The 24586-nt window shown below is 41.7% G+C and overlaps 1 protein-coding gene across 6 annotated transcripts in view; it reads right to left on the bottom strand.

The window, feature by feature from the left end:
* The window catches only part of FBXW7 (F-box and WD repeat domain containing 7), a 312068-nt gene that overhangs the window by 114345 nt on the left and 173137 nt on the right, over positions 1-24586 (bottom strand). Inside the window, exons 4-5 of one of the 6 annotated variants that reach the window (XM_068279050.1) lie at positions 2524-2635; positions 1709-1767 (exon numbers count right to left, since the gene is read on the bottom strand). The exons of 3 other annotated variants lie outside the window; for them this stretch is intronic. In XM_068279050.1, the coding sequence (XP_068135151.1) occupies positions 2546-2635 (90 nt within the window). In that variant the 3' untranslated portion in view covers positions 1709-1767; positions 2524-2545. Of the gene's footprint in view, positions 1-1708; positions 1768-2523; positions 2636-24586 lie in introns of those variants that run through there. 2 more of the 6 variants (XM_068279040.1, XM_068279031.1) reach the window with 2 other exon arrangements.

The raw sequence follows: 24586 nt of genomic DNA, 5'->3' as shown, positions 1-24586 counted from the left end.
CTGGTTGCGGATTTCAGCTTTAAAAAAACATTCAGTTCCTCTGTGAGATGCTGACAGAAATATTTACTTTGAAACATTAAATTCTGTAAATAAAGTGCTGAAGTGACAAGACCAACTACAAAAAAGTACAACTATATCATGCGGGAGTTAGTTCTAAATTCATAGTGTATTGGCTTTTAATTACTGCTGACTACACAGCAAATTAGATACATACTTTTTATCATTATTAAAAAGTAGACTGTAGTGTATTGGTTTACTAGATTTATTTCTTCCGGAATCATAAGTACACACATTGCCCTTTATGTTCCTTTATAATCATTTATAATACTCGTTATAAGGTGTTAAAGATTTAGATGGACACACATGCTCAATTACTGCCAACTCTGTTACACTCTCATATTGAAAAATGAGGAGCTTTTTGTGTAGAAAACAGGCTATTATTCACAGGATCCAAGAACAAATAAGGAAAAGGCACTCCACGGGCTTCAAACTTGCGTTTGTTTATTCAGAGCATGGACACATACATGTTATGGGTCACCTGACCCTTCCTCCACTTGACGAAGGGTCAGGTGACCCGTAACATGTATGTGTCCATGCTCTGAATAAACAAATGCAAGTTTGAAGCCCGTGGAGTGCCTTGTCCTCATTGTTCTTGGATTCTACTGTGGCAGGAGTGGTGAACCTGCTGGAGAAGTGCACCGGCAAGCTATCCTATCCAGGTTAGCAATACTGAAGGAGCACCTAGGTGAATATTGGAGCTATTATTCACAGGACACCGATTCTTCTTCTCGGAGAAAAAAATTATGAATAATCGCTGACTAGTAGCTCAAATCTACACTGCAGCCCTCCAAAAGCTGAAGAGTCTTGTTAACCTCAGTTTAAAAGTGAAATACTTACCTAAGGAGAGGGAAGTCTGTGTATCCTGTATGTACAGGCTTCCCATGCTATCCTCTGGTGCTCTGTTGCCAAGCATGGACCGCCCAAAGGAATCCAGCAAGCTCCTGTTGGACTCCACACTTGCAAACAAGCAGCAAATCACGCACAAGTGCTGTGGTACTGAACCTGCACAAGTACAGTCATGTCTGCGCTGTAAGCCGGAGCCGCTTGTGTACGAGCAGCTCAATGCAACTGCATAGGTGCGGAAGCGCTAGTGCATGAAGAGGAAGCATGGTCCAGATGTGCAGCAGGGTCCCGAGCAGCAGCAGAGGACCAGAAGACAGTGTGGGAGGTCTCTGGAGGATTCAGAGGCTTCCCTCTCCTTAGGTAAGTATTTAACCTTTCTAAGGGGACCAGGAGCTGAACAGAGCTATGTGGATGCAGCATGAGAATACATATGTGCTTACCTTAGGTAGCTTTGCCTCGGGACAGGTACACTTTAAGACCCTCACAGAAAGATAGGCAGAGCTCTCACAGAGGAGATCTGCGCAATTAAATTGCTTTGCTCCATTTGGACATTTTTTTCTATTACAAGCAAAAGCCTACTTTCACACAGTAAAAATACACACAAGTGCATTGCTAGTAAAAATCAGCTAGCGTGCAGCCAGGTTATATGTCACATAGTAAACCGGACAGAGATATTTATGTAACATATGAATCTGTGATGGAAAAAGCCTCACGGGCCCCCAGTACACAGAGCTGCCATCATTACATGAGACCCTACAGGATGCAGCCAGTCTACACTTGCCCCATAATGACTTATCTGCCTTCTCATCTACGCTGGCCTCATTTCATTCATGACTTATGTCCGAGTCATGGAAAATAACAGTCCTGTAGGAACACAAAGCAACACATTTCTCACTGCTCCAATATGCTTTTGGAGGGACAACATAAAATTTAAAGCTTACATACATACATTCATGAATCACCTCAAGGAAGACCTTTCGGTTTCCTGGTGGCCATTCACACGGGATGTGCGCATAGAAACATGTACAGAACTTAGCTATAAAGCCTATGAACTTGGCAAGTGTTGTAAGTATAAATGAACAGAAGCTACTGGTATTTTTTATATGATCTTTATATAAACAAATCCCTAAGGGCCTTTTTCCACTAGCCTGCGATTTGCTTCTGATCGCAAATCGCAAGGTACATTAAACTAATGGAAACTGCAGCAGCAATTTCCATGAGTGCGATCCGATTGCGATGCGATTTTAGTCAAATCGCAATCGTTGTCCTGCCGCGTTTTGTATGCGATTGAGCTGGACTATAATGAGTATAGTAGCTCAATCGCAATCGCATGGTGGAAATTGAAACGCGATCGCGATCGGAATCGCGATCGCATTTCATAGTGGAAAAGAGCCCTCAATGGAACAAACACAATAAACAGTAGGTTCTGGCACGTTGCCTATGTGTAATATTGGATATTATGCTCTCATTCAAACCTCACAGCAACACATTAAGATCCTCATCTTATCGCCACCTAAAAAGCATTTGCACCTTTTACTCAATAACAGCTAAAACAACATGTGCATACCATCATAATAATATCCTGATCTGACTTCCACAACACCTTCCTCTGTGGCCTACCTGTGAACCAACTGCCATCATTCTAGTCCATACTGAATTCTGCTGCACAAGTGTCTCCTCTCACATCTCTAATGCTGTTCACTGCTGGTAGTCCCTCCACTGGCTGCCATAACTAGAGATGATTAATGAGATGAATGATAATCAGCAGCAATTGCATGTGACCGGTTCAATGCCCAACAGCTTGAAATAACTAACAACAAATCTGCAACAAACGTGGAAATTTAGCATATCATTGATCATATCTCTAGAGCATAAAATATAAAAGTCTAGAGCCCAACTTTCTTACAAACCACTCTGAACTCTAGCACCAGTGTATAGAACTCCACTTATCTCCAGTGTTTTTATTCATATACATGAGCGTTTGTGAGTACATAGTATATGAGTTAGCAATGTTCACTTATAGCTGAATTATTGCAAGTTTTAAGAAGGCAAATTTCACCAAGCATTGCTAATTGGTAGGAGGGATTTTTGGTCTCTTTTATCCCCCTATACATTCCTAGTGGTTTGGGTCACGCCGAGCTGCTTGGTTACTCTCTCAATCGCCACAAAACGCAGCTGCAATCGCCTGCAAAGCACTTACACAAAGCGTTAGTGATTGCCATAGCGGTTTGCAATTTCTACTGTATCCCGACCCTTTCAGGTGGGTTCACACCGTGGGTGAATGTGCTCTGTTTGCCAAAATAGCCTAGCATTGAGTACCTCAATGCCAGGCTATTTTGGCTCTTGCACTGTTACAGCACTGACTCTGAAATCAACCCAGTTGCTTCAGAAGCCTCCCCAGCCCAATTCTCCTTCTTTGCCAGTCCCAGTTCCAAGTTGCCAGACTTCCTTGAATAAGATCAGAGGGCATTTTCTCCACATAAGGCACTCGTACTGAAGAAGCTGGCTAACGTCCGTGAAACGCACTGTCCTATGTGCTTGAATAAATAAATGTTTTTCCATTAAAATTGGTTTGTCCTTCAGAAAAGGCAAGGCACGCTACCTCTTGTTTATACTAGATAGCGATTACATTTGAACACATTCAGGGCACCTCCACCACTGTTATTTGTAGATAGTCCATACCCCCATTTAGGGGTTTAAAGAGGAACTCCAGTGAAAATAATGTAATAAAAAAAGTGCTTAATTTTTACAATAATTATGTATAAATGATTTAGTCAGTGTTTGGCCATTGTAAAATATTTCCTCTCCCCGATTTACATTCTGACATTTATTACATGGTGCCATTTTTACTGTGGGCAGGTTATGTAGCTGATGCTAGCTGTTTTGGCTGTTAGAGACAGCTGTAAACAGCTAATTCCTGTCTGTGAGCCTTGTTACATTGTAACAAACTGCCAAAAGTACAGCAGTACTCAGAGCTTCTTGTGGGAGGAGTTTCAGCACAAAATCAGTCACACAGTGCCCCCTGATGGTCTGTTTGTGAAAAGCATTATATTTATCATGTAAAAGGGAGTATCAGCTACTGATTGGGATAAAGTTAAATTCTTGGTTGGAGTTTCTCTTTAACACTCTTTGGGCTTGATTCACTATGCGGTGCTAACCTACTTAGCACGTCTAAAGTCTTTAGGCGCGCTAACCAGGGTGCTAAGTAGGTTAGCACCGGTTTTCTCAATCAGATCGCACGCTAAGTATCGCGCGCAAAGTCCTATGCGCGCGCTAAGTCCCATAGGCTTTCATGGGCACTTTGCGCGGAGTAAAGTTTTACGCGCATAAAGTTTTGCGCGTGAAAAGCTCGTTTAGACGTGCTAAGGGGGTTTTCACAGGCGTGCTAACAGTTAGCACCGCTTTGTGAATCAAGCCCTTTGTGCCCACAAAAACTCCAAGCAGAGCGTCCAACTAGTACCTCTGCAGCAGACCTGGAATACCGAGCGTGGACGGTTATACTCCGCATGCTCTGACAGTGGTTGCAAGTATTTGTATAAACATTTTCCTATTAATACACCCACTTTATGGGCGATATCGCACTATTAGGCTCTTGGTCTCTCTCATATTTCAGATTTTCGGACGTTACTAACAACCACAGAAAGTCACCACCCTCCTAATGTGAATTTCTCATCACTTTTTATTACAACACTATAATTCATATGTTAAATTGCTCAGTATTTATAAAAATTAAAAAAAAAATCTTCACTCACAAACGTATGTCAATGTTTTACAGCAATGCCATGACCAGCTGGTGTTCTTTTATTTTTTTAATTGAAGGACTCGAAGGAATAAAAAAGCTTTTAACTCAAAAACAAGCTGAAGAAAAGGAAGGCTGTCATAGAAGCATATGCCAGATTTTTACTAAGGGAAACAAACCAATAAAGCAGCATGAGGGACCCCTGAGTGTGCTGGTAGCAAGCAAGCAGATGACCTGGCTGTCTGTCACATGAATTACACCACAAGATGACACCTGTTTCTTGTGCTGCCTTCTACCATGTGTAAAGTATCTGGAAAATTGGTTACTGTACAATTACTTTCCGCTTCCTTTCTTTTAAAGCATACCTTTGTATAGAAGGGTCTCTCTTCATTCTTCAGGTGTTTCAGGTATGTTTTGTAAGTCTACACACAAGTGTTATGAGAAGGCTTGCATATTTGTTTAAGCCTAGTCAAAACTTTGTTCATTAGCAGTATAGAATTACACACTCATGTTGTTGTTATGGTCTGTGTCAATGATGGGGAGAATTCCTCTATCTTCCAGTTTTACACACAGCCCCAGCTATCACTGGAGGAGGTGGTGAAGGGCAGGAACTTGACAGAGGTCCCACCATTTTCCACCTTAACCAGGCAGACAGTCTGTCTCCATTTTTACCTCACTTCCTGTCTGAACAGGAAGTAAAGCAATTCCTCCCTAACTAAGTCAAAAAAGAGAACTAAAGCTTGCAGATTTATTCCTATTCCATATTATTCAAAACTTAAACTTCGCCTTAAAGGGCCCTCGGCGCCGCTCTGGAATCCTCTGGTCCCCCGCTGTCACTTAGTTTCATATTTGACGACTCACCAGTCGCCGGCCGCCATGCGTATTATTGGACGCATTCACCAATGCAATTAGCGCTATTGCGCACGCGTAGATATGCGGCAACGCGTATTTTTGTACGCGTTGCGGTCCGCAATAGCGCCAATTGCATTGGTGAATGCGTCCAATAATACGCATGGCGGCCGGCGACTGGTGAGTCGTCAAAAACGAAACTAAGTGACAGTGGGGGACCAGAGGATTCCAGAGCGGCGCCGAGGGCACAGGACTGCTGCAGGGGGCTGGTAATAGCCCCAGGTAAGTAAAACTCTATACCCCCCGTTCAGTTAAGGTTCCCTTTAAGGACTCAAATGTTCTTGTTAGTGAGTGAGAGGACAAGTCTATGAATGGTGAAAGGGGGTCTGCATGGCACTGTGACTAAGATCAAAAAGCTATAGGAGCCCAAGACCCTGGTTGTGGTTCCTCATTGTTTTCCTTTGGACCTCTTTTGGTAGGAAGTCTCTTATTAGCTTATGCTTACTCAGTTGTTGCGGCTTTCAACCTCACCTATATGACATGTGGCGATGTAAAAAAAAAATAAATGTTATCCACTTGAAATATCAGTGGTTTTAAGATGCCCATTAGTGATACAATCTTGATTGAACTTACCACTTCCATGTAATATGAGGGACTACTCAAAGTATCCAAAGTATATTCACTCAGTTTACCCTTTTACTAGATAGATTTGGTAAGCTTGTACAATCAAGATTGTATCATTAGTGGGCACCTTTAGAGTAGTGGATATAAGCTTAGTAAGAGACTTTTAGATTTCACTTACTGTATATTCTGGTGTATAAGACTACTTTTTAACCCTTGAAAATATTCTGAATAGCTGAGGGTCGTTTTATATGCCGGGTGTCATTGATGCTGGGTGATAAGCGATGCTGATACCCAATGCGCGTACGCGACTTGCTGATGTTTAATTACCGGGTGCTGGAGATTCGGCGGTCGCCGCATATCCCGAGTGGAGCTCATTGCTCACGCTGCAAGCTCTGAGATGCCCAGAGAATGGAAGAAAGAGATCGCGCTGTGCCCATAAAACAGGCCTCTTCCACCCATCTGGCCCACCCTATCATGTTACCGCCTCGCAGATCTCGCTGCTGAGGACTGTAGTGAAGCGGAGCAGTCGCACATGTGCGAGATCTGAGAGGCAGAGAAGGAGGTAAATAAGATTCAAGGGCGAGCAAGACGGGTGAAAGAGGCATGTTTTATGGGCACAGTACAATGTATTCTTCCATACCACTCTGATAAACAGGGAGAGCTGACCAATCTGCTTGGAGACAGGTAGAGCTGACCAATCCACTTTGGGAGAGTTGGCAAATCCAACCAGTCAATCGTCTATATACGGTTACATATTGGGTACAATATACAGTACAGCACCAGTATCTGTGCATACATAGCACCAGTATATGATTTTTTTTTTATTTTGTATTTGGTGTACGTTGAAAGAGGGGTAGTCTTATACAGCGAGTATATCCCAAACTCTATATTTTAACTGAAAAATTTCAGGGGTCGTCTTATACGCCCAGTCGTGTTATAGGCCGGAAAATACGGTAGTCCCTTATAAATTCCTTGTGGTTCTATTTTACCATGTCCTATTGGGTACTCTGTATTACATGTTAGTACAGTATATTCATATAACATATTTTGCACTTTATTGCTTATGAAACTTGACGTATTCACACGCCATACAATATTCTGAATATATTGGAATTTAGATCCCATAAAAACATTGAATATAGCAAAAATCTGTCAAGCATGAAAGTTCTTTCAATCAACGTTTGATTATTTTATTAGCTGACCACTGATTCAGAAAGGCTGATCTTTATGCAATCTAGCAGGCAGGAGCAGTACATGATAGATGTCTTCATGGCTTTGAACTGCACTGTGCAAAACTCGTGGCAGCAGTGGTGCGTTCTACATTGGATTACATTGCTGCAGGAATCTGATCTAACTACATTTGGTACAAGCTGGTAAGCAATTTAACAGTTGATAAGATATTAATCTTTTATATGTTTTCTTAATGTGGCAATACATTATTACATTAGGTAAATTGTCAAAATAACTGCTAGCATGCAGATTGCTATTGCACATTTAGGGAGAGATCACACTTGCTCTGTTCCCACTTGAGCGGAGGATGGACATTTTTTGTCCATTATCTGCTCATTGCTTAACGGATAGTGAATGGTTCATATTTTCAGCGCTGCGTAATATGTTGGTGCTTTATAAATACAATAAATAAATAAAATAAATAAATACATTTTATAAATGGGAGCTTCTCACACTAATCACGCTGCAATGGATCCATTGCAGTAAGCGGACCGCACTTCTGTGCAGTCCGAGATAATAACGCTGATCCGGCGCAAGTGGGAACCGAGCTTTATAGTGCAGGTTATATCTTTCCTTGCACATTTGCAGTATCGCAGATGACTCCTGAAAATGCAGCGGGCCCATAGAAAAACATTACATGCGTTTTTGCATTGCGGCAAAAGGCTGCTGAACTGAATTCTCCCTTAAATTTGTGGCTATTTGTAAATCCAGACTGCGGTAACCCTGAAAATATGAAGCTGCCAGGCTGTTCATTCTGTCCCTCTGCTGAGTGCAATCCAAGGTCTCTTCTCTACTGATGCATGACCATAATGTACTGCACTGCATACGCTATGATGTTTGTCATTGTAATGTTCAGTTGGCTTAAAAATACGTCTTGAGAAGTTTCCAAGAAATGTTTACTTGTAAAACTTGTTCTATAAGTGGAAGATAAGCATTTACGTGGGTGAGAGATGTCACATTGCTTCCAATATACAGCGCTGTGTGCAAAATGGAGCTGTAAGTGCTTTGCTTTTCTCCCAGCACAATTATTGCTTGTCCTCGCACACGATTACAAAAGTGAAGCAGACATTCAGGATCAGATGCATCAATTATGGCTTTTCCCTCTTCTCCTTCCTGAAATGCTTCCCATTTAATCTGTCGAATATACCAGATGTTACTGAGGTCAATATGCTGACACTGCTACCATATGTGGTGTTAAGTGGGTGTGCATATATTACATGAAGCAAGCAGCCTCTCTCTCTGCAAATAGCCATTTGTATTCTCAGAGTACAAGCAAATAGCTAATTTCATAAGGCCAAATATCAGAAATATAAGATTGCAGACCGAACTGATTGCAGTTAATATAATGTAACAAGACACTGGTCCTAAAGTAGGCCAAGCATGATGTTGTCATTTTCCATGCAAAAAAAACCAAAAACAACCTATTATTATTGTTTACTATTTATATAGCACCAACATCTTCCGCAGCACTGTATAGAGTATATTGTCTTGTCACTAACTGTCCCTCAGAGGAGTTCATAATCTAATCCCTATTATAGCCATATGTCTATGAATGTATTGTGTAGTGTAGTGTATGTATCATAGTCTAGGGCCAATTTAGGGGAAGCTAATTAACTTACCTGTATGTTTTTGGGTTGTGGAAGGTAACCGGAGTGCCCACAGGAAACGCACACAGACATGGGGAGAACATACATACTCCAAGCAGATAGTTGCTGCCAAGTGAGTGCTAACCACTAACCCACCGTGCTGCCCCCCCCCCCCCCCCCAAAAAAAAATATAAATTATTTAAAAGGCACTTCCCCCAAGAACCTTTGGGTTACCAAATACTTAATAAATATATTGTATCCTCCTACTAAATATATTGTATCCTTCCACCAAATATATTGTATCCTACTACCAGATACACTATGGGAGTTTTACAACATTAAAGACCATAGAAATAATCTAAAGACTGGCATAAAGCAATTCTTTTTAAAACCTGTAAGGATATGTGATCATTTTTATGCACCATGCCTGTGATCTTCTGCTTCATTTAAAAATGATAGGTATTTTCCAAGATCACTTGCAGGGCTTGTTTTAATCCAATGTCAGTTAATCTAGGAGCTTATACATGGACTAATCACTGCTGCTCAGACACTAAGCACTTCCTGGACACTCACTGACTGTGACTGCTATAGAGGGAAAACGTTACAGACAGATACAGTCTGTGCCAGCTTCTTTCCTAACTGAACAGCAGGATGATGCAATCCAAGTAGCAGGTGCTGGCCACTTGGGGAGAGTGTGTGAGAGGGTGTTTGTTTTCTTTTTGCTGGCAATATACTGTAGTGCGCTAACATCAGCCAGATGACAGAACTACATGTATCAGAAGGGCAAATGCCCTATGTCACACTGCAAAAACTTCAAAAACTATGTAGGTGTATTCTAAAAACACAATCACTACAGCAATACCTCATGTCTGTAATTCTGCGTCTCTCGTATCTAAATAACAGACTAATATGAAGCCGCCAGAGTGATTTCAGCGTGAAGAAACACAGCACATTATACAAAACAGATAGCTATTAAATTACAAGACTATACATGTCAAGACAGATGTTACAACGTGAGCAGCTTTGCTTTACACTAATGATTCGGTTATGCACCATAACACATGAATTGATAGGTGGCAGACAAAACTCTTCCCCCTCTGCCTCTGGATGTAAAGAGGTGTGAGAGCGTACAGGGGTGTGTGCTCTGTGTGTTTATAGAAGACAGCATCAGGACATGCCTGCAAACTTGTATTTCCACAGACCAAACTATAGTTACAATATTTCATACAGTAATTAATGGCAGTTGCCTAGATACGCTCATGTCAACACTAATCCAAGGGTGCAGGATTTCTGCAGGAGAGTTTCAAAGTATAATGGGTTGGGGATTTGCTTTACTAGCAGTACAAAGTACTCAAATTGTATTTTTTAAAATTATTATCTTAGGAAATTAGGAAATATTACAAATAAACATTAAAAAAAAATTACTATGTAGATGCATACACAACCTTCCTTACACACCTCAATCTAGCACTTATCTGCAATGAGCCTGCAGTTGTGTACCTATAACATAGCCGCCAGGAGATTTTGGCACAGGGGAAAGCCAATAAACAGCTCACCCTGTTCCTGCACAAGTCCCGGCGGCGTTAATTACTCTTCCCCCTCCAGGCCACAATGGATAGTGGGGGAAAGACATAATTCGGCTCCCAACTATTGCTGGTGGCCGAATTACAGTGTTCTTGTCGTGATTTGTGCTTCGTCTTCTTATTACGATCTATGGCGGCAAAGGCTGCACCGAAATCTCCTGCACTGTTTTTACAGCACTGGCTGCAGTGACCCAAGTCCTAATATCTCATATTCAGGCAGCCCTGCATCACTCTCCTAAGGGGCTTTTTTACACTAACTGCATTTATTTCTCCATATCAGTGCATTGTGAAAAAGCTTCAGTTTTTCAGCATATAGTGAGAAAGAGGCTATAGGGAAAAATGGACACTGGAATGCACATACATTTTCCTTTCAGTTACCACTGACATAGTGTAAAAGGACCCAAAGACCTCTTTTATACTATAAGCTGAAAAACTGATTCATTTTAACCTTCCAAATCAGTGCATTGTGAAAAACGTTCAGTTAAAATGTGTATAGTGTGAACTGAGCCATAAGAAAACATGGGCATTACTTTGAAAATCAGTTGTCTTTCAGTTATAACTGATTAAAGGGCCACTCTGGAAAAAAAATTGTAACATTTTAAATATGTGCAAACATAAACAAATAAGAAGTAAGTTTTTTCCTGAGTAAAATGAGCCATAAATTACTTTTCTCCTATGTTGCTGTCACTTCCAGTAGGTAGTAGAAATCTAACAGAAGTGACAGATTTTGGACTAGTCCATCTCTTCATGGGGGATTCTCAGGAATGTATTTATTTTCAAAAGCACGTAGTGAATGGCAGTTGCTCTGTCCAACTGCCATAAAACTGTGTAGTGAGCAGGGAAGCTGGCCAGCATCATTGTTTAAATCCGTTTTAGGAAATATCTTTATAAAGAATAAAAAGCCTTGCTGAGAATCCCCTATGAAGAGATAGGCTAGTCCAAAGTTTGTCGGTAATGTCAGATTTCTACTACTTACTGTAAGTGACAGCAACATAAGAGAAAAAAAATGATTGCTCATTTTACTCTTTTATTTGTCTCTGTTTGCACATATTTTAAATTTTAAAATGTTTCGCCATAGTGCCCCTTTAAGTGTAAAGGGACCCTTAGGCTGATTTTCCATTTATACAATTTTTGGGAACTACAATTTGCATTAGAAGACATTTTAATAATCCTCAATGAACTAGTTTCCATGTAATCTTATAGAAAGGAGGTGGATCTGCACCAACCACATGACTAATATAGTATGGTAGGACCTTCCCTAGAAACAGCAAACAGAAGGAACTCCAAATAAGAAAAATAGTCCAGTTTAAGATCACCACTATGTATATTAAAGTGAACCTTGGTGTTTCTTTAACAGTTTCACAGCATCAGAACTTTGTTTTTCTTACCAAAGCATCATTTTTTGCTGCATTTTCAGCTAAGCTCCACCCATCAAAGAAAAAAAGCCCGGGCTTTCTTTCCCTGATGCTGTGCAGAGCATGATGGGATTTCCTATGTTGTTCACGTTGCCTAGCAACTGGGAGAGGTGCTCAGGACACAGGACAGTTGGAACTGTGTCTCAAGCTCCCTGTCACCTCCTTTCAACCAAAAAGATGGCTGCCATCATGAAATCAAACATTTTATTATTATTATTATTATTTTTTATTTATATAGCGCCAACATATTCCGCAGCGCTTTACAAAGCACAATAAGACGACAAGGGGAACATAGATACAACTAACAAATATACAGCAGAGTTCCAAGCAGCACAAATATTGTTACAAAAACAGTAAACATTAGGAGGATGACCCTGCCCTTGCGAGCTTACAATCTAATGGGTAGTTGGGGACACACTAGGTAAGGGGGTGGAGGATGGATGAGGCAGTGATTCTTTGCCTCTGATTACATTGTGACAAATAAGTAAATAAAGGGCTATAGAATGTTATAAGCTTGTCTGAAAAGGTGTGTTTTAAGAGTGCGTTTGAAGATGTCCAGGTTTGGAGCATGACGTATAGGCTGTGGAAGAGAGTTCCAGATAAGGGCTGATGCTCGTGTAAAGTCCTGGATGCGAGCATGAGAGGAGGTGATCAGCTTAGAGGCCAGGAGAATTTCTTGGGAGGAGCGAAGGTTGCGGGAGGGACAATATCTTGAGATTAGTGAGGAGATGTATGGAGGAGACAACTCATGGAGGGCTTTGTATGTTAGAGTCAGGAGTTTGAACTGGATCCTCTGGGTAATGGGTAACCAGTGGAGAGAATGGCACAGTGGGGCTGCATCGGAAGAGCGTGTGGAAAGGTGAATGAGGCGGGCCGCTGCATTTAGAAGGGATTGGAGAGGAGCTAGCCTGTTTTTTGGTAGGCCACAGAGCAGGGTGTTGCAGTAGTCTAGGCGGGAGATGATTAAGGCATGAACAAGCATTTTGGTGGCCTCTTGTGTGAGGAAGGGACGGATACGGAATATATTTTTGAGCTGGAAATAGCAGGTGGTGGTTAATGAGGCAATGTGAGGTTTAAAGGAGAGCTCTGAGTCAAGTATAACCCCCAAGCAGCGGGCCTTAGTGGTTGAGGTCATTGGGGTGTTGTCTACCGTTATGGTTGCAATTGGTGGGGGTGTAGATAGCAATGGTGGAAAAATCACAATTTCCGTTTTAGTCATGTTGAGTTTGAGGAAGCGGGAGGACATGAATGCAGAAATGGCACGTAGACAGTCGGGGACTCTGGATAGTAATGAGGACAGGTCAGGAGCTGAGAGATAGATTTGGGTGTCATCCGCATAGAGGTGATACTGGAAGCCAAAAGAGTTAATTAGTTGTCCCAGGCCACGGGTGTAGATTGAGAAAAGAAGTGGCCCAAGAACAGAGCCTTGAGGTACACCAACAGACAGGGGGTGTGGAGAGGACTTGGTGTTAGAGAAGGAGACAGTGTAAGAGCGTCCAGAGAGATAAGAGGAGATCCAGGAATGTGCTTGTCCCTTGATTCCTAAAGATGACAGTGTGTGCAGAAGCAGAGCATGATCAACTGTGTCAAAGGCAGAGGAAAGGTCAAGGAGTATTAGAATGGAGAACTGGCCTTTGGATTTAGCTACCAGTAGGTCATTAGCAACTTTCGTGAGGGCAGTTTCAGTGGAATGGTGTGTGCGGAATCCAGATTGAAAGGGGTCAAGTAAGGAGTTGGTAGAGAGAAAGGCAGACAATTCTGAATGGATGTGACGTTCCAGCAGTTTAGAAGCAAAGGGGAGGAGCGAGACAGGACGGTAGTTGGATAGAGAAGTTGGATCAAGAGAGGGTTTTTTGATAAGTGGTGTGATGATAGCTTGTTTGAATAAGGAAGGAAAAGTGCCAGTGGAGATAGAAAGGTTGAATAGAGTTGTTAGAGCGGGATTAAAGGAGGAGGAAAGCTGGGGGATTAGATGAGAGGGAATGGGGTCCAGGGCACAGGTAGTGAGATGCGCTTTGGAGATTAGTGAGGAAAGACACTGTTCAGTTAGTGTGGTGAAAGATGTTAGAGTGGGAGACTGGTCTTGTGGAGCGGGTGGAAGGCAGTTAGTGGTGGGTGAGGGTGCAGGCGGACAGAAGGAATTTATAGGTGACGGCTGTGCTGGTAAAAATGGTTGTGCGTTAAAGCTATTACGTATTGCATCAATCTTGCCTGTTCTTTTAAAACAATGTGGTAATATTACCCATCTATTTTATTTAACATAACTAATGTAACTTAATGATAGTATGTTTGTTTAGGCTGGAGTTCCTCTTTAACAATATTTTATTGGCTATTACAAAAAATCAATAACATGATCAATTGATTAAAAACACTTTAAAAAAAATTGTACACAATCACCTGCTTCCACAATAAACATGTTAATTCATATGAGAAGTAAATCCATATATCGGTAATAAATACAGCAATCCTGACAGCAAATAAAAATGTTAGAAATTAATTTGATGGGACATTTAAATTCATATAGTGAGACAGTTCAGTCCCTGCCTAAATGTTAGGACAATATTCAGGAACTAAGTCCGAAGAAGGCTCATAAGCCGAAAGCTTACTTTTTATTTACCTCTAAGTTAGCCAATAAATGGTATCATCCTAACTCAAAACTTTTTGTTTTTTCACGCAGATAAATTTATTTTGAGACAGCTTTTTAATTGTATGTTACTAGAGACTGTAATTTTGTCTTGATCCCTTGAAGTAACCAAAGTTTTATTTTAAATGTTAGCACCACTGCTTTTCTTCTAGCAATCTGCAAGGCTACTGTATCATCAATCTAATGGTAGCCAACAGAGCTTATTCAATACAAGTTTAAAAGCTTTTGGAAAAATAAACATGAATTCTACTATAACATTAAAAGTCTACAGAACAAAATAGGAAAGCCGCAGATGCGCGTTACAGGTATCGGTGTCACTTTGCCGGCACCAAGCGGTCTATAACGGATACGCTAAGATTCAGACACAACAACACAACGAAGATGGTCTTGCAGCATTGTGACCAGAACATTTCCGATTCTACAGATAATATCAGATTTGTTTCATCCTTTTAAGTTAGAGCCAGCGGGTTGTGAACTACTTAACTCTCCTCTCTTTAAAGGAAACCTATTATTAGCAGACGTGATGATGCTCTGTGTGTCAGCCCTGTGGAGCTGCTGTGTGGAGCTCTAATGTTTCCTCTGTGAGGCACTCACATTTTCAAGGAAAGGGCTGCAGAAAAAAAAAATCTCTGGTCCTGCCATAACTTGTCCTCTCAGTTATCACTGACTGACACATCCTTAAAAGACTATAATACAGCAAGGAAGAAATGGCGTAACTCTAACATTACATTTTCAAAACTCAGTATGCTGGGGGCATTTTGTTTTCAAACTTGAAGTAACGCAGTCATTCAAACACATCTCTGAAGAAAGAATTACATATGATACTGCTAACTAGCAAGTTTTCTGAAACAAAAAAGCCAGAAATGGTTAACTCCCTCCTAACTTGCTGCCATTCTCCTAAACCTTGGTGCAATCAGCCTACTCATCACCCACACCATGAGTCTATTTCACATAGGTCTGGTAAACTGTCATGCACAGGGAGTGCACAGAAAGGGCCCTTTTCCACTAGCAATCGCAATTACAAATCACAAACACCAGCGATTTTTCATTAATTTTGTTATGCGATTGTGAATTTTCATTTGCCTTGCATTATCCCTCCTAAAATCGCTACAGAAAGCGATTGCGATTTACAAATCCAATCACTATAGTGGAAAATACTTCTCATGATTTCTATGATAAAGTAGCAACCCTAGCGATTTAAAAATCACTAGCGATTTGCGATATAGCTGTGCAGTGGAAAAGGGCCCTAATTCTGCCAGTACCAACGCTAGGGGAGCACGCACTGCAAGGTGAGATAGCTCTGTACATTTTGAAACAACGTTAGGCATATAGAACATGGCAGAGATGAGTAAAGTAAAAATTCAGTTCAGGTTTGCATCACAGAAAAGGCAAACAATGCATAAAAGTCAAGGTAGCTTTACATTATAGACCCCCAATGTGGAAAAAAGATAGATCTTGCTCTAATCTGAATCTGGGATCTATTCCTTCCACACACTGCACATAGATTTTCAGTACTTTTCAGCATGAATTCTATTGAAAATCTTTCGAACCACAGCCAGGGCTGCCAAAGAGACAACAAGTGCAATTGCCCCAGGGCCCCGACCAACCCAGGGGACCCCTCGCCGCTGGACCCCAAGGTGGTCTCCCACTGACTGCTCCCGGGAGCAGTCGCCGAAACAGGTGAGTTACTACAAGGTAGCTCAGCTATGGAACATGGGGAGCAGTCAGCGGAAGGCCATGGGGGCTGACTTTGCTTGGCGAGGAGTAGGGGGCCCCCTATTTACTTTAGCCCCAGGGCCCCAGCGTGGCTTACACCGGTCCTGAGCACAGCATTGCATTGCTCTGTTATGGGGTGTCGATCTACCGACGATCCTGCCCTGTCCTGACTTAAGAGGGATTTTCCGTCCACTCAAATTGATAATTTAAATCCATTTTTACTGAGGATCGATCTGACATGCTGGGGTATGTATTTCTGGCAGATTCTAATCTGAGAATCAATGGAGAGCATATGTAAGTGTAAAGCTACCTTTAGGCTTCGAATCAGATAAAGTCACGTTGAAAATCAATCCACTAGATGCTCTTATTAGAAGCTGGCCTTGGCTCTTTTTGTTTCTGGATATATACTTGTGGGAGGATATGGGGGCTAAACAGAATGTATGAGTCACAATGACTATTACCATACACTATAATCTTAAAAGGCCAGGGAGTAAATGTCAGCTCCATAAAGAATGATAAGCCACAGATGAAACCATGCAGCTTTATACTATATGCAGCTTTCTCAATTCACGTACAAGATTAAAAAAGTATTTAGCTTTCCATGGCCTTTTAGCCCTTTAGATACAAAATGCCCACACATAAAAGTACTAATGATTCATTTATTGGAGCCGATGATTACTGTTTATAAAGAAAATGGAACAGAAAATCGATCCCAGCCACGGTATGATCCATCCTAAGCAACACGAGTGCAGAAATAAACATTGCTTCTATTGGAATGTATAATGTAGGTATAATTAAAAAAAGAAGATAAATATAAAACACGGCTGTGTAAGCAGCATGTGCTAGTTATGTAGATTATCTTCAACAGATCTCAGACTTAACTTTTCTTTCAACATGTAGCAGGAATACATTACACAAATAAGCTTATTTAAAGGGAAATGACACACTTGTTCAGAAAATATTTTCATATGTTTTTTAGTGCCAGCCAAGTCACTATCTGCATGGACTTTGTTTGTAGGGTTGCTGCGGGCACCCTGGTTTCCTCCTACATCCCAAAACACAGATACATTTATTGGTTTCTTCCCTAAATTGGCTGTAGACTATGATGGACATATGACTACAGTAAGGACTGCATTGTGAGCTCCTCTGATTGACAGTTCGTAGCAAGACTATACTCTGTAAAGGTACCCAAACACTATTTGATTTTCTCTTGCAGGTTTGATCACTGATTGAATCTGCCGAAGATTAATACCCCTACACAGTCACCTGATTGTATTTGCGACTGATTTCCACCACAGTACTTCAATATGGGTGGTGCTGGGGTGCAACTATATCCATGCCCCTTGCTTAGCGCCGGTGAATGGCCTTCCAGCTAATACTGCTGCCCTGAGGCCCTTGCAGTGTATTGGCAGTGGTGCCCTCACATGTCTGGCCAGTGCATCCCATTCTGTGTCCTTCTGTCAACTCCCAGTGCCCTTACACCATGACCCAGCAGTAGGAGATAAACCTATCCATATGTTTTGGGGAATAAAAACGAAGTCTAGGAGAAAAGGGGCTAGAATCTCTTTATAAAGGCAATGTGTGCCTCCAATGGTAAGACTTCACCTCACTTCCTGTTCCTACCTGCTATTGGTGGCAGAGACAGAAAATAAATCCTTTTCTTTTTTTTATTGTATCTTCTGGTCAGATTTCCCCACTTTGACAGGAACTGAGAAGAAATGCTATAAGAACATAGCAAGCCTTTCCTCACTATACCTATATTTTCCTTCTAAAGATGGCCTCACTGTAATACTAGAAAGCTGCAGAGAGCGGAACCATTTATAAAGAAAAGGCAAGCGTACACAATCTAATCTTATTTTTATGACACCTACACTTATGACCTTGAGATTTTTATTCACAGCTGACCATTTGCATCCTTATTACTGTGATACTGCTGTAAATGATCGCCACAGCAATATCCAAATGCCTAAAGTGAGATCATTTTTCTTTCTTTTGGGTGGTTTTCTTGGTCCATATTTCAAAGATTAACAGACAGGATTAATAACCCCACTCTTTGAGTTCTCAGAGTGTATCGCTCTAAAACCAAGATAACAATCAGTGGAAAGGCTTAACAGATAAACACAGGCACATCATTTATATGCTGTAAAAGGAAAAATAGCAAGCAGAATGGTTTGCATTTGACATTTACATAGTAGTTGTGTAATATCAAGGTAAACATCTCTAAGTCCTGTAGCAGCTTCCTAGATGCATAATAAATAAAGCAATGGCCCGGATGGCCTCTATTTCATCAGTTGCTTGGGTTATGTGGGAAATCAAGTCCAACTCTTTGAGCAGAAAGGGCTTGAACATATAGTTTTATGAGATGAAAAGGTAGGTTGTACCAGGCAGCTGCGGGATAATATCAGGGCTGTGGAGTCAGAGTTGAGGAGTCAGAGCATCCATGTCTAACCTTTCTAGTACCCAGTAGCAAAAAAACAAAGGAACCTGCTGTGTCTGCCCCCCCCCCCCAAAAAAAAAATGCATTGTTTTGAGTAGCCTTGTATTCTGCCATCAGCACAACTCTAAATTGCACTAGTATTAAATATCAAACTTGTGTTCCAACGTCTCATCTCTGCTGTGAATCTCTGCAGAGTAAAGCTGTGGAGTCGGTACAAAAATCTTCCAACTCCGACCCCTCGGTTAATGAAAGCACTGACTCCGACTCCAGGTACCCAAAATGGCTCCAACTCCGACGTCTAAGGGCTCGTTTCCACTATTGCGTTGCGAAATCGCTGTGGCAAAATTCACATGCGGATGCGAATTTCGTATGCGCATGCATGCAAATTTTCATACGAATTCGCATGAAAGTTCGCATGGATGACGATGTATGAGAATTTAACCATGGCAATGCCGGCGTGCAATTCGCATGAAAATTCGCATACCAAAACAGCATGCGAATTTCCTATTAAATACATTAGCGGCGATTCGCATGCATTCCACTCGCAGGCGAATTCTGCGGCTCTTTTGTGCGTTTTTTCACAGCTGAAAAAAACGCACCTCAACAACGCTACAGTGGAAACAGGCCCATCCACTTGCATTACATGTGCGAATCCGCATGCGTTGGATGCATGCGGATTCGCGATAGTGGAAACGAGCCCTCATACTTACCAGGGCAGTAGATTTGGTACAGAAATCATCTGACTCCACCTCCTCAGTTTTTGCTCCGACTCTAACTCTGACTCCACAACCCTGTGCAGAGTGCTAGTTATTACTGGTTCTCTGCAGAGTACCACTTATTAATGAATGTATGCAGAGTACCACTTATTAACGAATCTATGCAGAGTACCAGTTATTACTGCATCTCTGCAGAGTACCGATTATTACTGAATCTTTTCAGAGTACCAGTTATTACTGAATCTCTGCAGAGAACCAGTTATTATTACTGAATCTCTATACAGCGTTCCAGTTATTAGTGAATCTCTACAGAGTACCAGTTATTAGTGAATCTCTACAGAGTACCAACTATTAACGACTCTCAGTACCAGAGTACCAGTTATTACTGAGTCTTTGTAGAAGGCCTGATCAACGGAGAGGACGAACGCGCTTACCGTAGCGAGATTGAGCGTATCTGCAACTGGTGTAAGAGCAACAGGCTTGTCCTCAACGCTGCAAAGACTGTGGAGCTGATTGTGGACTTCAGGAAGCGCCCTCCCCCTCTCAATCCAGTTATCATTGAAGGCACTGAGGTGGCCAGAGTACCCAACGTTCGGTTCTTGGGCACAACCATCACCAAAGATTTGAGGTGGGGAGAAAACATCACCAAATGCCAGAAGAAAGCCCAGCAAAGGCTGTTCTTCCTGAGACAGCTAAAGAAGTTCGGTATGCCCCAAGAGCTGATGAAAAGCTTCTACACAGCCACTATTGAGTCTATCCTTTGCTCCTCTATCATCGTATGGTATGCAGGTGCCACCGCAAGCGACAAATACAAACTACAAAGAGTGATCAAAGCAGCGGAAAGAATCATCGGGACTCCGCTGCCACCACTGGACCTCCTTCATGCATCTAGGCTAAGCAACAGGGCAAACAGGATTGCACAAGACCCCCGCCACCCCGGCAGCCGCTTCTTCAACCACATGCGCTCAGGCCGCCGCTACAGAGCTATTCCAACTAAAACTTCCAGACACAGGAACTCATTCTTCCCCCAAGCTGTGCTCCTTCTTAACTAGAGCATCCCCACTCAGATTGTCCTCGGAGCATAGCGTCACGGTCACCTCGCATTACTGCCAAATGACATATAGGCCCCTACATTGGAAAGCTTGTTTCTATACTGTCTGTGTTTTTTTGGTTTTTTTTTTACTTTTTGCATTATGTTTGTTTCTTATTTCATGTAATGTGTTATGTCTAATGCCAATGTGTACCAAAAATAATTCTGAGTGCGGCATCCGTCACACTTAGCGAAATAAATCTGATTCTGATTCTGAAATGCTGCAAGTAAATAATGGATGATGCTGAATCTTTGTAGAATCTCAGTGAATCTCTGCACAATACCAGATATTACTGTATTTTTGTAGAAATGCTGCAGAGTACCAGATGTTGGTGAATCTTGCTAAAATCTCAGTGAATATCTGTAGAATTCTAAATAACAATCTTTTTAAAAAGAGTAAAGTGTTTATATGTAATGAGCAGATACCCTCTTAATCATATAAAGTAATGCTGGGAATACAAGGGTCGATTTTGCCGCTCAATTCCGCAGGCGATTCTCTTATCTTTTCCTATTGTCCACCATACAGAATCAAGCGTGGCATCGATCGGGCGGGAGATCGGACATGTCGGAAATGATCTATCGAGCCATCTAAATGGCTCAGAATGGAGCTACAGTATGTCTTCCCAGCATAAGGCTAGAAAGACAGTAGAAACAAATCCAGCTTGTTTCAACATAAGCAACTTTCTGATGCCTGTAGAAGCACAGTTCCTGTTAGCTCCTAGTCCTGGCCTGGCTCCTGACTAAATTATCCACCCCTTCAAAAAGAGATAAACATGAGTTATATATTTTAACTCCATAAGTACAACGCCTGCTGAGAAAAAAACATTTCAGTTTAAGCCTGAGTGGAAAGGCGTCTGCTGAGGTCTTAGGGTCTGTTTCCAATGGCGTTTTAGATGCAAGGGGATCGCCGCATCGCCTTGCATCCCTCCGTAAGTCCTCCGGTTGTCTTCCGTACAACCTTATGCAGCATCATGTGGCTTCCCGTCGGCAATTCGCATCAATGGAAACTACTCCATTGACGTGAATTGGTTTCAATTTCCTTGCACTGCAATGCAGAGCGGCCTCCACATAGCAACACGTCTAGTGGAAACGGGCCCTTTCTGTTGACATTTTCCCCTTTTTAAAGTTTGCATCACTTCTGTCTGAGACCTCCTTGGCTCAAAGTTGAACCTGAACTTAGACCCCTCAAAAGAAAAATAGCTACATGATAAATATCACCCACCCACCGTGATGGGTGGACCCCCTTGGGGTGTAGAAAGTTTTAGTGGTTTAGGCATCACTTCTTACCAGTGTGGTAAAATTTCAGCTGAATAACATTCCATATCACCAGGATCATATTCTAGTACAAGAAAGGATTCTAATACTTGAGGAAAAAGAAATCACTTAACTACAAACAGGCAATATAGAGAAGTTAAAAGGATGGCAACATTTTGATTTCACTCCTACATAAATACAAGCCAGAAGGTGATGGGAAGACAGATACAGCCAAACTACCTCTGATCTATGAGCAATATATATCAAGCAGCAGTAATGGCTGTGAAATGTTAAGGTACACAAACATTAAACATCACTTAGTAGCAGCCAGCAGAAATTAAAAAAAGGATGATTTGTAAAGGTGGCCTGTAGTAAACAGGAATTCAGATGTACTATGTTGGATGGCAGAGAACCACAGAACCAAGCACACAGAATGCAGAATTATAAATAGCAATAAGCAGCCTAGGAGTTTTGCCAGATTTATTAGTTACTTTGGCAACCGTGACTGTATTCTGCATCACAAAACACTGAGCCACGAGATGCCTTCTAGTAAGGAGTAGAGGTCTGATCGTTTGGGTTTTGCCTCTGCTGTTGCAGGACCACCTTGCAAGCTGCAGTCTCACACATGTGAATCACCTAATGGCATTGGAGCTGGCAACATGCTGCTGCCTGTGGAATATGATTCAGCTCGGCAAAGCACTAGAGCTGCACACATTTCAGAGTAGGAGTCCTGAGACAGGAGCCAATAGATTGGAAGGGAACTGAAACATGTACCGCAGCTGCGAAGTCTGTTTCACTAATGATAAAAACCAGCCCTTAGTGGGTAAAAAAGCACAAGACCGCCAACATTTCCCAGGAGTCGCCAAAACCTCGTAGGCAGCCCATACGTTCCTGCAATGTTCATCCTGTTTGTGGTGTCACGTGACCACTTTTAAGCAAGACTGGAGAGTGATGTGTCCTCATGCATCAGAAAGGGTATTCAAAGAGTTACCATCAAAGATATTTGTCACAATATTATAATGAACACAAACTCTATCATACTCAATCTATTGTTGAAGTAGACCTGAACTCTTGCACAGGACAGAAGGAAAACAGAGAAATGCACCCTGTATGTATTTAGAGAGTTTAGCCTAATTCCCTCTCATCTGTAACTAATCACAAGTGTAATCTGATTGCTCAGCTGTGTCAGCTCAGGACTCTCGGCAGAGCAGCTAATTTGTAAACACGAGTTGTTAACCCTATCCATGAAAGCAGGAAGTAGACACACTGCAGATGTATTGCAGGATTTGTATAAGCTGTAACAAAGAGAGGAAGTTCTGATTTCAGGTCTGCTTTAACTTAAATTAACACTAGGTCTCGTTTCCACTACGTGAAATTTTTTGCGTTTTCTCACATACTGAAAATCCACATTTTAATGGAAGTCTATTTTTTCGCATGCCACACTAGTTCACCATAATGATTCTCAATGGCTCTGCATGTGAAATGCAAACATTTGCATACGTTTTACAAAAGGAAGAGGGAAGTTGTCATACGCTGATGTTGGAAACTACATAAACTTAAAGCAAAAAGTTTGATTACCTGCTATTAATAAAAGTGCATACTCTGGTTGGATTTGTTTGTTTTAAATAATTCCCAATCGATGTGGAATGTATTCAAATATGAAATGGCAGGTTCACTGATGTTTATGGAGGGTTCTTATCCCAGGTGTGGTAAACAATCAGTCTCCCTGATCATTTAGCACCCCTGCTGTGAGCACTATTAGATATTACAATAGGTCTCAGCAGAGATCCCTCTCAATATCCAGCTCCCCACTGCAGCTGTAAGCTTTGCATTGCTCACTGCAGTACAAAGCTATGAAGCCACACTCATTTAGCTCCTGCTAATTGCGGGTCCATTCTCCTCTGCACTGCCATCTGCAGACACCCCCTGACACACAACACTGTACAGTTCCTGCTTGTTCCCGCACATCACATGACATGCAAGAGTATCAGCAGCCGTGCAGAACTGCAGACTGCTACAGACAACAATGAAGGAGGGGAAGGACCCATCGCAAAAGCAGGTTTATAGCCTTTGGTTCACTGCACTGCATTACAGGGCAGAAAGAAAGCCTTTTAAAGATTATAAGGATCTATCTACTGTAAGGCCAGTTCACACTTACAATCGCAAAACGCAATCACAATTGCCTAGCGACTAACGTTTTATTTGTTCTTACCAGTTCTCGTACAGTGATTGTGGTTTTAATTCTTTGAATGAAATCATAATCATTCCAAAAATGCTACAAGTGGCCTTGTGAATGATCCCATAGGGATACACTGTTCACAACGCTTTGCTGATCGCCAGCGAACAGCAAAGTACAGGAAAAAGCTGAAAAGCGCCCCAGTGTGAATGGCCCTTAATAGTACTTTATCTTATAATAATGCTATGTGTAGTTTACCCATCACACAGGGCATATGAAGAAACCTTTAATGGTAACAACGCATTTTCTTCTGTTAAAAGATGGCAGCCTACAAGTAGCTTCAATAAGATTCAATGAACTGGTTGAGTAAATATATATATATATTTAAGATAAATAGAAAAATAACCACATGTGAGGTGCATTCCTTTTCCCATATGCACTTATTTGAGCAGTGTTCATGTCCAGACCTTTACAGCTGTAAAATAATACACGGCCCATGGGCAGTTTCGGTCTAGAGAAGCAACTATCTAATTACCGACCCTCTGGCAGTTCAGCCTTTGTGACTTATTATAAATACACACGACTCACCTAACAGTCTCCCTGAGATATGTGATCACAATTCTG

Source organism: Hyperolius riggenbachi, chromosome 1 (assembly GCF_040937935.1).
Source record: "Hyperolius riggenbachi isolate aHypRig1 chromosome 1, aHypRig1.pri, whole genome shotgun sequence".
Lineage (NCBI taxonomy): Eukaryota > Metazoa > Chordata > Amphibia > Anura > Hyperoliidae > Hyperolius > Hyperolius riggenbachi.
Note: the sequence above shows the minus strand (reverse complement) of the source record. Positions and strands in the feature narration are given on the sequence as shown.